Source organism: Protopterus annectens, chromosome 4.part0 (genome assembly GCF_019279795.1).
Source record: "Protopterus annectens isolate FY-2018-M chromosome 4.part0, PAN1.0, whole genome shotgun sequence".
In the NCBI taxonomy this organism is placed as follows: Eukaryota; Metazoa; Chordata; order Ceratodontiformes; family Protopteridae; genus Protopterus; species Protopterus annectens.
The window spans coordinates 568,962,029-568,977,822 of record NC_056733.1 but is presented as its reverse complement, the minus strand read 5'-3'; the positions used below and the strand labels follow the sequence as shown (position 1 = coordinate 568,977,822).

The window sequence follows — 15,794 nt, the reverse complement described above, 5'->3', positions numbered from 1 at the left end:
GAACACCCTTGGCAAGTGTTAGTTCAACAATAACGCACACCCTGCTGGGCACTGTTGCTTGCATAAAAGTCATCTCAATGAAGAAAATTTATTTTGTTGTGTTACAGTTTCAAAACATGTCTCAAATGAAAGACCAAGCTGGTTGTTTTATTCAAGTGCAATTTTTAAAAATATATTCACACTGCCTTTTGGAGTTTTCTTTCCCTCTCTCTATTTTTTTTTTTTAACCTCTTGTCATCACAGTCTGTATGTATAACAATGGCACATAAGCTCTTGGCAAAACACACACACACACACACACACACACACACACACACACACACACACACACACACACACACACACACTAATTAGTTAGAAATGGGAGACAGAAGAAAATTATTTTTCACTTTAGTGATAGTTGGTCGATATATTACCTAAAGCACCATCTTCGATCTGGCGTACCATCTGAATTCTTCCCCACTGTCACCATTTCACCAGAGCGGAAAGCCTTTCTTAGAAACACTGGAAATGCTCTCTCGATGTCCAGGATTGTAGTAGCCCACTGGAGAAAAAAATCATTACAATTATTTCACAAGTGTAATTCAGAATGCATATCAAAAGAAAAACTAGTCTGTTAGGTACATTTAGGCTGGTTTAATAAGGTATTTCATACCGTTATACCTTGAGAAGGAAACATCTACAGTATAGCACCAACTTTAGATCAGTCTTTGAAACTCAGTAAAATAGAACTACTACAATTATCAGCTGTGACACTATCAGGTTATAAACTATTCATGCAGTACATCATCAGTAGTAAGTGTGTTCTTATTTACAGGTAAAAGAAAACAGGCCATTACATTCTGTTGCATAGTTAACTGCTTGCATTTATTTTATTCTACTAATCTGATGACTGGGGTATCCCAAAAGTTACAAAAGAGGTATCCTTGTTTTAATGAAAACCCCAGGAATCATAAAAGCTGTAAAGATTAATACAGTAGAAACAATATATAATAATATGCCAAATGGACTTTGACAAAGCTCTCTGAAGTAGACATCATACTTTGGTGCTTCCTCTCATGCCCTCTTACTTAATTCTTCTTAAAAACTCTCATGCAGGGCACAAACCCACAATCCAAGTTCTCAGTTCGTACACTGCTCAAACTGGTCATGTTACTGCAATAAAGTACTCTGACTGTGTCCTAAATATAAACCTGAAGTTTATTCAAAGGACACCCTATTGCCACAGCAACAGCAGTGGGGCATCCCATCCAAGAGTGATTGAGGAAATAAGATTAGAGATGGGCTTGGCTTAATGGTTAAAGTTGTTTCCTCACAGATACAATGTACACGGTTGGACTCTGACCTCTAGTTACTGGCTAGGTTTGTAACACTCTGTGAACTGGTAGCCTAGTATTTACCTGTGAAGGTATTTAGTACATGTGGTGTACTGAGTGCTGAAAATCTGTTGCATCTTATTTCAACGGGGTTTCGGCAGAAAGTAAATTTATTTGGAAGAAATACAAACATATCTTCAAAACCAATCTCTAATGAGGTAGAAAGAGCTCAAAATAGGACAGGATTTCAGTGTAGGATACTATGAAGGACTCACTTCCAAAGACTGCTCTTCTCCTAGAATGGAGATCAAGCTGTTTCATCTAGTATAAGTATGCACTGATGGCAAAAAGGAATTGGCACATATATCCTTCATAGAGACATTCTTGAAAATGTGGCCTATATGCAGGCAATCCCTGGAGGAATGCCCTGTCATCATTTTGCAGGAATGCACTTATCTGTGTTACAAGTCTCCTACTTTGACCGAGTTTTACCAAAATGACGTTGTTACTGATCCCTTCTACATCCAGGAATATGGAACTTTGTTTATATTTAAATTCTGAGTTAAGCTAATTTGTTTCTACTTGATTGTGTTAGTACAGAACTAGACTTTCCTCCTAACTGTTGTTGCTGTGGGACAGAAAGTAACTCACCAGTGTTTTGGGTGACTGGCTGACCCATGGAAATGAAAGTTCAAATTACTTGGCTCTGTTCAGCTTTTGTCCTGTCTGCTTAAATAACAGTGCCTTGCATACACCTCTGCTCTCTATTTCTCTAGGTTGTACTGAGCCTGCCATCACACAGAGCAGGGAAAGAGTGTACTCCATAGACACAAGCTACTAACAAACTCCATCACAATATTAGCCCCTCCATTACGATATAGGTCTTCTCTTCATCAACACTAAGCCCTGCTACTACCTATTGCACTGTGAGCCACAGAACACAGCAAAGTGCATGTTACCAGTTCTTATGCACCACATTCGTGCCTGGTATTGTAACTGCAGGCTTACTTTGATGTGTACTGCTTCAATAAGCTGCTAACATGTACACTGCTGAACCACATTAGCATAGTACAGTTGTGTACACTTACCATAAATGTAGATGTTCGAGTGTATTCACTGTGGCAGTCATTACATTTGGGTAATCTGCTGGCAGGTTGCCCTCAGTCGGCCAGAATAACAAAGTCTTGGGTCCTGCGTCGGTTGCTGTCAGGTCATCAGGGGTATTAAACATGCAGCCGACACCATTTTATTCAGTTTTTCTTGCCCCAGATGCCAGGTGCCCCCCAAATGGGGAGCAAATATATATATATATATATATATATATATATATATATATATATATATATATATATAAACAGTAAATATATAGATGCACTTTTAGAAACATAAACTTTACCTTCAACTAAAAGCAAATATACCACAAAGGCTTTTGAGTATAGTGAATGAAAGGAAAGGTATAGAAGGGAGATGGCAGGTGGGTAACCCAGACTGCAACAGTGAATACACTCGAACATCTACATTTATGGTAAGTGTACACAACTGTACTATGTTCTTCGTGTTTCACTATTGCAGTCATTACATTTGGGTAGAATCCCAAAGCTATGGATGGGAGAATTGAACTAAACAGCATTAGGAGCGGCTATAAGGCCCTGCAGGACTGCAGTGACAAAGCCTGCCCTGGATTTGGAAAAGAGAGGTAAATGATAATGCTTTGTGAAGGTATGAACAGAGCTCCAAGTAGCAGCTTCTAGAATGTCTTTGGTTGAAACTCCTCTAAGAAAAGCTGCTGAAGTAGAGGCAACCCTGGTGAAATGTGATCTGATCCCCTTGGGCACAGGTTTACCATGATGAAAATAGCAGAAATGAATGCAATGGCTTATCCACTTACAAATAGTCCCCCCTGCTTGTTTATGTACCACATAATCGTGGTGTTGTCCGTCTTTATCAGTAGTTGTCCTGGATGAAGTAAGTCCTTGAAGGCTGTCAGAGCATTCTGAACAACTAGCATCTCTTTCTGGTTGATATGCAGATGCATTTGTTTTGAGGTCCATTTGCCCTGAATGCATCTCCCCGCCAGGTGGGCCCCCCAAGCATAGCCTGATGCGTCTGTAGTTAGGGTTTGGGTGGCAGGGGGTAGAGTGAAAGACAGTCCCTTGTTTTGGTGACATGTCTCCACCCACCAAAGAAACTCCTGTTGTAGGCAGGGAATGAGAGGTATCATTCTTTCCAGACTGTGATAATGTTGGCTCCATAAACTCTTTAGGTACCATTGAAATTTCCTCATATGCAGTCTTGCATATGGAATTAGTAGAATGCAGGATGCCATGAACCCCAAAGCCTGCAGAATTTGTCTTGCAGATAACTGGGTTTTTGTTGCCATTTGTTTGACGTATATTGTCAGTTGCCTTTGTTTGTCTGGCGTAAGGTAAGCCATCTGGGCAGTTGTATTCAAGCTTGCACCCAGGAATGTAATTATTTGAGAGGGTACTATTTGGGATTTCTTTTCGTTTATAGTATACCCCAGGCATGCTAGAAGCCTCTTTACAAATGCCAGATGTTGAAGAAGAGTGTCCTTGTCCTCTGCTTGAATGAGACCATCGTCCACGATAAGGATAAATTTGTATACCCCTTTGTCTGCAGAATACAATTACGGATGCCAGGCACTTTATAAAGACCCTGGGCACAGTAGATAAGCCAAAGGGCAGTGCAGAAAATTGGTAATGCAAAACACCTGCCTTGAGGCGGACGTATCTTCTGCATGAGTCCCTTATTGGGATATGCAGGTATGCCTCTTTTAAGTCTAGAGTCACTAACCAAGCATTTCTGCCCAGCATAGGCAGTAGCTGTTGTAAAGTCAGCATTATGAATTTTGGAATGTCCAGGAACGTGTTCAAAACTGATAAATCCAATACTGGACACTAAGAATTGTCTTTTCTGGGTACCAGGAAGAGTTTTGAATAAAAACTTTGTCCTTTTTCCTCTGCTGGTACTGGTTGAATAGCCTCCATATCCATGAGAGACATGACTTGTTTCTGAGCCTCTGCCCACTGATTTTGTGGCAAATCTGGCCATCCATTTGGAATTGGCAAAGTATGGAAATGGAGTCTGTACCTCTGGGATACTTTTATCAGTACCCACTTGTCCTGGGTAATTAACTGACAATTTTTTGCATGAAGTGCTAGTTTCCCCCCAAGAGGGCTGCCAAAAGATAAGTGATTGGTGATGGTACAGGAAAGTCATTGAGACTGTTTACTGTAGGGTTGTCCTTTGTTTCCTCCAAATTTGGAGGTGGAGGCACCCCTTTGCTTTGACCTGTAAGAACCCTGTGATTAGTATCTGGAGCCTTTTGAGCACCTGGATTTGCCTTGAGTGGCTCTGTTGGACACAGGAAAGGACCAATTCTTAGTAGGCCAGTACGTACTAAACCTGGGTGGCTGCACTTGCAAGAAATATTTTACAGTTTGCATAGATTTAGCTTTGTCTTCCATTTTCTTTAAAACCTCTTCTGCCTTATTACCAAACAGAGCGTCATGCTGCAAGGGAGCATGCAACAATTTAGCTTTAACATGATCAGGCAGATTTTGCTCCTTGAGCCAAGCATGCCTTCTAATCACAGATCCAGTAACTGTGGCCCTGCAAGAGGCCTCCAAGGAATCAAAACCACATTGCAAAGTATGCTTTCCAACTTGTTCTACTGAATGCAATAATTCCTGTAATTCTTTATTTTCCACACAATCAGAAATCAACATAATTTTCTGTTTCAGTAGGCCCATGACATGCTGTTGATATTTAAGCATATGAAATTGGCAGTTTAAGGCTCTGATTGCCAAGGTAGCAGAAGTATAAACCTTCTTTCCCCATCTATCCAGCACCCTGGAATCTCTATCAGAGGGGGTAGGATTTTTGGCTGTAGAGGCCTCAACACCCTTGGGACCCTGTGAAATAGTCTCAGGGTCAGCAGCAGGATTTTTGAATAGAAATTTGTGAGAGTCAGGAACCCTGTAATATCTGTCTGGCTGACTAGGAGCCGGAGGTAGGGAATTAGGAGCCATTCTTGATTCCAAAAACACATTATCAACAATGTCTAATACAGGAGGTATAGCCAAAGGCCTATGTTAAGGAAGAAGAAGGAAATCCCTAAGCCTTTTTTTTGATTCAGAGAAGTCCTGATTCTCCCAGTGAAAATGTTCCCTTAATTTCACCAAAAGAGTAATTCTCAGGAGGAGAAGCAGGTGGGATGGATTCCTCTGCATCAGAATCCTCATAGGGTGGAATGGAAAATTCCTGATCAGAAGAGGAATCAGAAGAAATGGAAACCTGATCTGAAGATTCATAATCAGTGCCTTGCCTAGGCCTCTTAGCGGGGGGGGGTTGGGAACCCCTGATCAAGGTAATTAAGTCCTCAGCCATTTTGATCATCTGTTTTTTAGGCATAGGGTCCTGAGCACGTGGCTCATGCGTTGGTTTTTTGACACAGAAGGTGCTTTTGACCTTGTTTTTGAGGCTGGCGGCAGTTTTATATAAAAATGTTGAGGCCTGAAAACACCCTCAGAAGCCGGTGCCTGCTCAGCGGCTCTGGACCCATCCAAGGGAGAGACATCCACGGGTTCAATACTCTGAGAATCTCACGGCATACCGGACTCCGCATGGGTCTCGGTAGAGGCCTGCGACTCAAAAGTAGCGGGTATCAGGGGCTGCGAAAGCCCCTCACTGAGTACCGGCGAACCAGCGACTGGTTTAGGAGAAGCTTCGTCGTTGGTTTTGGACCTCAGCGTTCTCGGTCTGTCTTTTTCTTTGCGTTTTTTGTGAAGTCCGGTAGTCGGAACACTAAATGATGACATTTCAGGATAATTAAATCTTGATCCAAAATATTTAGAAGCAAAACTATACCGACGCTTAATAGTGTGTTGGTTAAATCTAGCACAAAACCGACAGCAAGGCACATTATGATCTGGGCCTAGGCAAGGAATACAGTATAAATGGAAATCCTTATGAGGTATTTGCTTCCCACAAGTAATGCAATTATTAACTTTTACTGACATCGGTAAGGAGCAAGAAAAAGTTTCCCCAATGGGGTGCTTAGCTTTAGTTTGAAGATTTCGGTTCTGAAACTCGAATGCAAAAATTTCAGGAGTCAGCTGACTGACACTTGCAAACTGCTTCTGCTTCGGGCACCGCGCGGCAAGAAAGACTGAATAAAATGGCGTTGGCTGTATGTTTTATACCCCTGACGACTTGATGTCCTGGAAGAAGAGACAGCAACTGACGCAGGACCCAAGACTTTGTTATTCAGGCCGACTGAGGGCAACCTGCCAGCAGATTACCCAAATGTAATGACTGCAACAGTGAAACACGAAGAACATCTGCTACTTATAACCCTATGTGCTGGGGGTGGTGTACGATAAAAAATATTATACAGGGCAGACTTTTCTAAGCCTGTGAGGGTCAGACTACTGAAGCACATAAAAGATATTTTATGTGTAGATATCGGACACCATCCCACTAACACAACAAATTTTGTCAAGTGTCTGAAGTGTCATTCTACACAGTCTTCCTGATTTTAAGTTGTACTTAAATCCAGTTTCAATTTTTCTTTTGTTGCAAAGTGAAACATATTTTTTTACATCAGAAATTTCCTGTTCTAATGAAATGAATTGTAAATACTCATTGTGACAGATGTTTTAACATTTTTGTCTTCAGTGCTTGTTAACTGCTGCCATTTGCTGACTGGTCAAACCTTTTCTTACTATCAACAAAGATGTAGTTTTCTTATTCAAAGCATACAATCCCGAAGATAATGCAAGCCACAGCACTGGTTGCTACAGTTTTGAAATAAAAGTTTTATCACAGTCCTTGATTCCTAGTGTGTGTAATAATTTAATCTGCTTTTTCTACACAGACTGACTTCCCTTTGCCCAAATGATTTTTTTTAATCTTGTGAAACCAAAACATCACTTCCATTTCCAGGGCTAATATTCTTCTATCAAAAATCCCAAGAATCTGGCAATAGTTATGGAAATTTTAAACACAGAACTAGACATTTATAATCCAGATTCAGGTAAAGTGCACTTCAGAGAGGAACATACTTATTTACAAGACATTATTCCAAACAACAAAGACACAATTTATATGACATCATTCCATATTTCAAGACCCTTGGGTTCTGTTCCTTCTTAAAAAGATGCCAAATAAAAGGCAGCAGTGTCACTGCTACCTACTGTTTAACAATGGTGTCCCAGAAGGACAACCATCAAAGGCATGCATAACAGATTCAAACTATGACTGGGTGATACACAGTCAATGGGTACTGAAAAGTCTAAATAATAAATAAAAGGCTATTGCACTGGCATACAGGTAAAGCATTTGCCTGTATTGTCAGTCATTTGGATTAAAATGTGGTCCAGGTGATTAAAAGACAGCTTAGCCAGGTAAAAATGAAATCAGGAAACGGAATGAGTTGGAGTTTGGCTTGGTGGGAGCACCGCCTCCTGGTGACTGGGGGTAGCTGCACAATGGATACTTGGCAACTTGGGCTTGGACTGAACCAATCAGTAAGAAAAGATGAATACAATCTCTTTCAAATTTGGTTTAAATTAAGACAGCTATATACTAACAGGTTTAATGGAGAATTGAAATGGTAAGTTAAAAAGATGACATGAAATATGACATCAGCACTTCTGGCTGCTTCAAATTCTTATGCCATGAAGCAACAACTGGGGTGGGGGATTATGTTCAGAAGTGGTCATATCTGAGGTTAGCAGATCTGCACAGAAACAAAAAAAAGCTTTAAAAAGACAATGGATGCAAAACAGATCTTACATATGCTATGAAACTGATGCAAAACTATTTGCTCTCTAAAATCTAGTTAGAAATTCAAAATAATTAGCCACATTTGTTATGAACATTCTTATAAACACTCTTTTAACAGGATGCACTCAGAACACTGAATGCTCTGAATGTTGACACATCAACACCGGGAGACCGATTCACAGAAAACATTGATGAGCGTGTAACTTGTCTAAGATCACAGTTGAGTGGGGACTGGGTTTTTGCCCTTTCCCCACTGTAGTGTGATCTCAGAGTTTGTACATACTAGCAGCAGGGAATGTGAATGGTGCAGCCCCCACTAAATGGACGAGTGCAGGGGGACTCCCCCCCCCCCCATGCATAGCACCTGTTGTATTTCTTTAGTTTATTTGGTGTCAGTGTTCTGTGACTCGATTTTCCGATGTTGACATTGTGTGTCAACATTAAGATTGTTGCACATTCTGAATATATTCCCTTTTAATGCCTTAGCTCATATGTGTATAAGGTCCTTCAGAACAAATAAAATGTAGTTTTATATCAGTATAATTTGGTCTCCACTGATTTCTGTTTGCATTTGAAATAGCAATTTGTAGTGTGAAATGAACAGCTAGACCTTCTACATTTACTGAGAACAGAGTGTCCTACTTAAAGACAATAAAACAAACAACGGCACTATGAAAATCCTCACCTGCAGTTTCCATATTTGTTTGCTCTCCTTTGATATTTGTCCAACAGTCTCCCCCATCAAGGCGATTAACATGTTTAGGAGAAGCACAAAGGTTAGGATGATGTATGTTACCAGCAAAATGATGAACACTTCCTGGTATTTGGTACTTTTTAATGCTTCCATGTCACCCATGCCAATAGTCAGTTTAAAGAGATCCATCAGGAACAAACTGAAGGTGCCATTGTCTCTGCAGGATGGATACACTGTGCAGTTTGTACTACCATCAGAACAAGCAGGGCAAGGGGTCATCAGTGACACAAGAGCTGGAAGACAAAAAAAAAAAAACACATTTCATTCTTCTTTCTATGGGCATTCTCAAATGATCTGCAGGTCTGTCTGTTTTAGATGCCACTGGTGTCAGTGGTGCCAGATCTTATTCTACAACTACTAACTGATACCAAGCTGGTTCTGAATTAAAATTTGGAACCAATGGTTGGAGATAACCGCACGTACACAAACAAATAACCCAAAATCATCACAGGTACAGACACTGTCCACTCACTGAAATCACATCCTTTCAAAACAACACAGAATGACCTGTAATACAAAACGCACAATATTTAATAAAAATTTGAACCGTTTTGTCCATCATTATCTTATGGACTTCATCAGAACTTTTTTTAAAAATGCTAAACCGGCCATGTAAACACACCTTATTAATCTGATCACATGACTAACATCCAGTGAATATAAAATAACCACTTAGTGTATAAATTTAAAACAAGTACCTTAATTAAAATCATTAAACATTAAAATTTGAAAAAATAATAAAATCAGTAATACCATTATAAATCAATACATATTTCAATCACATACAATTATAATTTAGCAGCCTGTAACTTCAAGACACTACTGAAAGAAACAGTATCACTCACTCCAGGGCAAGTGCTACCATTCAGCTTAATTTTCCACAGTAGTTCTCTATATTCAAGCTTTAACTCCCAGAGTTCACCCCTGGGGTTAACTGGAACTACTACAGCAAATTAAGGTGAATTATCTGTAGTCATAACATAAATGTGCCACCATTGCTTTATGCAGTTACTAAGAAGTGAATGTTGAAAGTGGAAACAGAAATGGTTGACACTGCCAGACTTTGAAAGTACAGTTTTGTAAAATCTTACCATTAAAGTAGTTGTCCTTCTCTTCACTGTTGCAGTATTCTTTACAATAGGGTTCCATGCCAAGGGTAGCCCAATAGCTGGCCAGTATAGCAAAGCATTTAGGTAGCAATGGCTACACCGTACATCACAGATATGCTCCCCAAGCATGGCACAGGGCATAAAGGTGACGTCCAGGTGTACCATCCTCATAACTGAAAAGCCCCAGTAGGAATAATGATCCAAGGATACTAGAAGATAACAAGCATATGCAGAAGGAAAAAGGACCAGGGGCATGACGGAGGGAGTGAATACTGCAATAGTGAAGAGAAGGACATCTACTGTTATGGTAAGAGTTTACACAACCGTACTATGTCCTTCCCTTGTCACTGCTGCAGTATTCTTTATAATAGGGAGAGTACAACAGCTCAGAAATAAGACTGGGAGGAGGGGGGGCCGGCAGAGCCCTCTAGGAAGCCATGGAGAATGGCCCTGGCAGAGCCAGCTCTGGCCTTAGAAATCACATCCAACTTACAGTGCTTGGCAAAGGTATGCACAGAAGTCCGGGCAGCTGCCTCAAGAACAGAATTAGTATCCAAACCCTTGAACAAAGCACTAGAAGATATCACAGCCCTAGTGGAATGAGCCTTAAGAGAAGAAGGAAGGCATTTCCCATGAAAAGAACAGCAAAAAAGAAATGGCTTTAGATATCTAAGAAGAAATGGTTTGTTTGGAAATAGCCAAACCTAAAGACCCAGGATGAAAAGAAACAAAAAGCTGTTCAGATTTACAAAAAGCTTCAGTCAAATCCAAATAATATCTGAGTTGTCTATGCAAATCCAAGGTGTGCAAAACCTTCTCACTAGCAGACTGTGAGAAGGGAAAATAGCGGGCAAATTAACAGACTGATTAAGACACAACTCATTAACCATCTTGGCCATAAAAGAAGGATTAGTATGAAGGGACACCTTGTTCTTATGGAAAACTGAAAAGGTGGAACAGCCATAAGGGCTTGCAGCTCAGACACCCATCTGGCCTAAGTAAGGTCCAAAAGAAGAACAGTCTTCCAAGAACAATGCTTTAATGAAGCTGAAAGCAGCAGGCTCAAAAAGAGCCTGCCTGTGTGAATTCTTCTAAGACAGAATTAGGGTCCCAAGAAGGAGCGACACTTTCAGGAAGGCCAAATCTGAATGATACCTTTAAGAAACTGTTTGGCTTCAAATCTAAAGGCTAAAGGGGGGGGGGGGGTCATAGGCAGATAAGCAGAGATAGCGGACAGATGGGCTTTAGCAGAAGAATATGCCAACCCAGTATTGAGCAATTTAACAAATAAAAGAGAACTAAAGGAACATCCACAGTAAGTAGATCGAGGTTACGAGAATAACACCAAACATAAAAAACTCTTCCATTTGGACAAATAAGATTTTCTAGTAGTGGGTTTTCTGGTCTCCTACAGGACCTGAAGCATATCCTCAGAAAAAAAGGTGTCTGTAGGTGATCAAAACCCTTTTACCTACAATGCCAGTTGAAGAGTGGACAGGTGGGGATGGATGAGAGATCCCTTGTCTTGTGTGAGTAGGTCCACCCCGTGAGGTAACTTGTGATGATTGCCCTTGGCTAGATGGAGAAGAAGACGGAACTAATGCTGTCTGGACCAAAAGAGATTCACCAGTAAGATTTAACGAGCATCCTGTTTATCTTGAATAAGATTTTTACAATGACAGGAAGGGGAGGGAAGGCATAAAAAAAATCCCCTTCCAAGAAACAAATAGGAAGTGCACCTTCCAGGCCAGATGGCATGAGACTCTGGCACAAAATAGAGGAAGTTGTCTGTTCAGATGGGAGGCAAATAGATCCACTTCAGGAATACCCCACTGGTGGACAATGTCCAGAGACACATCCCTGTGAATTATCCTGCTCAAAGAATCTATCATTGTGTTCTGATCTGAGGGAATGTATACTGCCTGAACGGTCACCTTATACTGGATAGCCAGATCCCAAACCTGAAGGGCTAACCTGCATAGGCGATAAGACCTCATCTCCCCTTGCTTGTTGACATCCCACATCACTGTGGTATTGTCTATGAGAATCTTGAGGGGCCCTGGAAGGAAAAGAGAATGAAAAGCCTGAACAGCCAGCAAAAGAGCTCTCATCTCTTTGACACTGATGTGGTCTTTCTTTTGTCGAAGAGATCTAAGGAGGCCTCCACCCCACATCTGAGGTATCTGTGAAGAGTTCCAGAGAGGGGATTGGAGGTTGAAAAGAAAGACCTGGGTTGGGGAACAACTGAAGAATCCACCACTGAAGTTCCAGCTTAAGGCATGGAAGAACTAGAAAATCTAAACAATGAGAATACTGAAGCCAAACTCACTTTAGAAACAACTGGAACTTTTTCATGTGAAGTTTGGCTAGAGGGAGCATAGGAAGGCTGGAAGCCAGGAAATCCAGAGCCTTTAGAAAATCCCTGGCTGTAAATGAAGTCAGAGAAAGAAGGGATTGAAAGAAAGTAATCAATGTTAAAGCCTTGGGAGGAGGCAGGGATGTCAGTGTTGGAAAAGTCTGAAACCTATATCCCAGAAAAACATGATCCTGAGAAGGAGTCAGGGATGACGTTTGGAAACTTACTGTAAATCCCAGGCTTTCCAGGAAAGAAATAAAGTGTAGACGCTGAAGTAATACCTCTGGGGAGTAGGCCTGAAGAGGGAGGTCATCCAGATAAGGAAAGATCTGTATTCTCCTTAACCTGCAGAAAGCAATCACAGGAGCAAGACATTTGGTGAAGACCCCTGGGGCAGTAGAGCGGCCAAAGGGCAAAGCAGATAAAGAAGTAGAAGAAAAACACAAACACTTCCTATAAAGGGGATGAATAGGAATGCACAGATAAGCATCCCTGAGATCCAGGGAAACTAGAAAAGCCTGAGGAAGAAGCAGAGGAAACCAGGTTTGAAGGGACAGTGTCCAAAAGAAAGGGACCTTCAAAAAGGTGTTTAGATGAAAAAGATCCAGAATGGGTCTCCAGATGTCCTCGTTCCTGGAGACCAACATTCTGGAATAAAATCCCTTCCCGCTCTGAGGAGTTGGAACTTCTTGAATTGTTCCTTGAACCCACAGGCCTTGAAGAACCTCTGGAAAAAAGGACAGCTGTTCCTGAGGAGGCTTAGGAATGCCCCCAAAAAGGGGGGGGGGGTTTACAAACCATGCAATAACCCTGACAAAATGATAGAAATAACCCAGGCCTCTTGGGTGATCTTTAACCAAAAAAGAAGGGACAAGGAAAGACAAAGAAAAATGTGACTGGGAAGAAAGTACAGTTGTGTACACTTACCATAAATGTAGATGTTCGAGTGTATTCACTGTTGCAGTCATTAAATTTGGGTAATCTGCTGGCAGGTTGCTCTCAGTCAGTCTGAATAACAAAATCTTGGGTCCTGCATCGGTTGCTGCCTGTTCTGTTCTTCCATGACGTCAGGTCGTCAGGGATATAAAACATGCAGCCGCCACCATTTTATTCAGTTTTTCTTGCCCCAGATGTCAGGTGCCCCCAAATGGGGAGCAAACAAAAAAAAAAAAAAAAAAAAAAATATATATATATATATATATATATATATATATATATATATATATATGCCCTTTTAGAAACATAAACTTTACCTTCATCTAAAAGCAAATACACCACAAAGGCTTTTGTGTATAGTGAAGGAAAGAAAAGGTATAGTAAGAGGGATGGCGGCTGGGTAACTCGGACTGCAACAGTGAATACACTCGAACATCTACATTTATGGTAAGTGTACACAACTGTACTATGTTCTTCATGTTTCACTGTTGCAGTCATTACATTTGGGTAAAATCCCAAAGCTATAGATGGGAGGATGGAACTAAACAACATTAGGAGCAGCTATAAGGCCCTGCAGAACTGCAGTGGCAAAGCCGGCCCTGGATTTGGAGAAGAGAGGCAAATGGTAATGCTTTGTGAAGGTATGAACAGAGCTCCAAGTAGCAGCTTCTGGAATGTCTTTGGTTGGAACCCCTCTGAGAAAAGCGGCTGAAATAGAGGCAGCCCTGGTGGAATGTGATCTGATCCCCTTGGGCACAGGTTTACCATGGTGCAAGTAGCAGAAACGAATGCAGTGGCTTATCCACTTAGAAATAGTCTGCTTTGATATAGCCTTCCCCTCTGACCCTGCAGCAAATGCTACCAGTAGTTGCTCAGACTTTTAGAGACTTGGTCCTGTTTAAGTAGAATCTTAGTTGTCTGTGTACGTCCAATGAATGCAGAATCCGCTCCCCCTTGTTCTGCGGATTTGGGTAAAAAGTTGACAGGTGAATGGTCTGGTTAAGAGCCACACTGGATACCACCTTAGGCATAAAAGGAGGATTGGTCCTGAGGGACACCCTGTCCGGGTAAAATATAATAAAAGGCTCCACTGCCATGAGAGCCTGTAGTTCTGAAACCCTTCTTGCTGAAGTGACTGCCAAGAGAAAAGCTGTTTTCCAAGATAGAAATTTTACATCCGCAGTAGCTGCTGGTTCAAAAGGAGGCAGGGTGAGATTTTCCAGCACAAAATTGAGGTCCCATGCAGGAGTTGGTGATCTTCTGGTAGGCCTTACATTTTTGGCCCCTCTAAGATACTGTTTAATCAGAGGATGAGAAAAGAGGGGAGGCTCTGTGTTGTAAGGAGCCGAGATGGCAGAGGCATGGATTTTTATTGAAGAAAAAGATAGGCCCTTGTCAAGCATCTCAGTCAAATATTGTAAAATCTGAGGAATACTGGGCTTTGCTGTGTCTATTCCTTGTGGTTGGTTCCAAGCACAGAATCTCTTCCATTTATCAGCATAAGATTTTCTAGTACTAGGCCTTCTGGCTTCCAAAATGACATCCATCACAGATTTACTGAGAGGTGTTGTTTGAATAATTAATTGATCAGCCATGCTGCAAGATTCAGAGTTTGGAGCTGAGTGTGCAGAATTTGATTGTTCTGCTGAGACAGTAGATGAGGTATTTGAGGCAAGTACCATGGAGGAAGTTGAGACATATTTCTTAGAAGTGGGTACCAGTGCTGGCGAGGCCAGTCCGGAGCAACTAGAATCATTTTTGGTCTTTCCTGTCTGACTTTTAGTAAGACCTTGTACAGTAGAGGCAGAGGGGGAAAGGCATAGACTGATAGGTTTTTACAGCTGAAGGACAGGGCATCCACTTTCCATGCTTTTTTGTGATGAGTTCTTGTGCAGAATTTGTCCAACTGATAATTTTGGGGAGAGACAAATAGATCTATGTCTGGGCTCCCCCATTTCTGTGTTAACATGCTGAAGATTTGTGCATCCAGTTTCCATTCATGCGGGTCCATAAGATTTCTGCTTAGGTCGTCTGCCAGAGTATTTTGTTTTCCTGGTAGGAAATGAGCTTGAAGATGTACTTGGTAAGTCAAGGCCGTGTTCCACAAGGCCAAGGCTAGTCTGCAAAGGGGGTAGGAATGTGTACCCCCCCTGCTTGTTTATGTACCACATAACTGTGGTGTTGTCCGTCTTTATCAGTAGTTGTCCTGGATGAAGTAAGTCCTTGAAGGCTGTCAGAGCATTCTGAACAACTAGCATCTCTTTCTGGTTGATATGTAGATGCATTTGATTTGGGCTCCATTTGCCCTGAATGCATCTTCCTGACAGGTGGGCCCCCCAAGCAGTGTCTGATGCATCTGTAGTTATGGTTTGGGTGGCAGTGGGTAGAGTGAAAGACAGTCCCTTGTTTTGGTGACATGTCGCTGCCCACCAAAGAAACTCCTGTTGTAGTCAGGGAATGAGAGGAATCATTGTTTCCAGACTGCGACAATGTTGTCTCCATAAACTTTTTAG

At 41.4% G+C, this 15,794-nt stretch overlaps 1 protein-coding gene across 1 annotated transcript in view; it reads right to left on the bottom strand.

The window, feature by feature from the left end:
• Positions 1-15,794, bottom strand: part of TRPV4 (transient receptor potential cation channel subfamily V member 4) — a 1,138,869-nt gene that overhangs the window by 28,170 nt on the left and 1,094,905 nt on the right. The window contains exons 13-14 of the mRNA XM_044068503.1: positions 8,812-9,113; positions 417-544 (exon numbers count right to left, since the gene is read on the bottom strand). Of these exons, the coding sequence (XP_043924438.1) occupies positions 417-544; positions 8,812-9,113 (430 nt within the window). The remainder of the gene's footprint in view (positions 1-416; positions 545-8,811; positions 9,114-15,794) is intronic.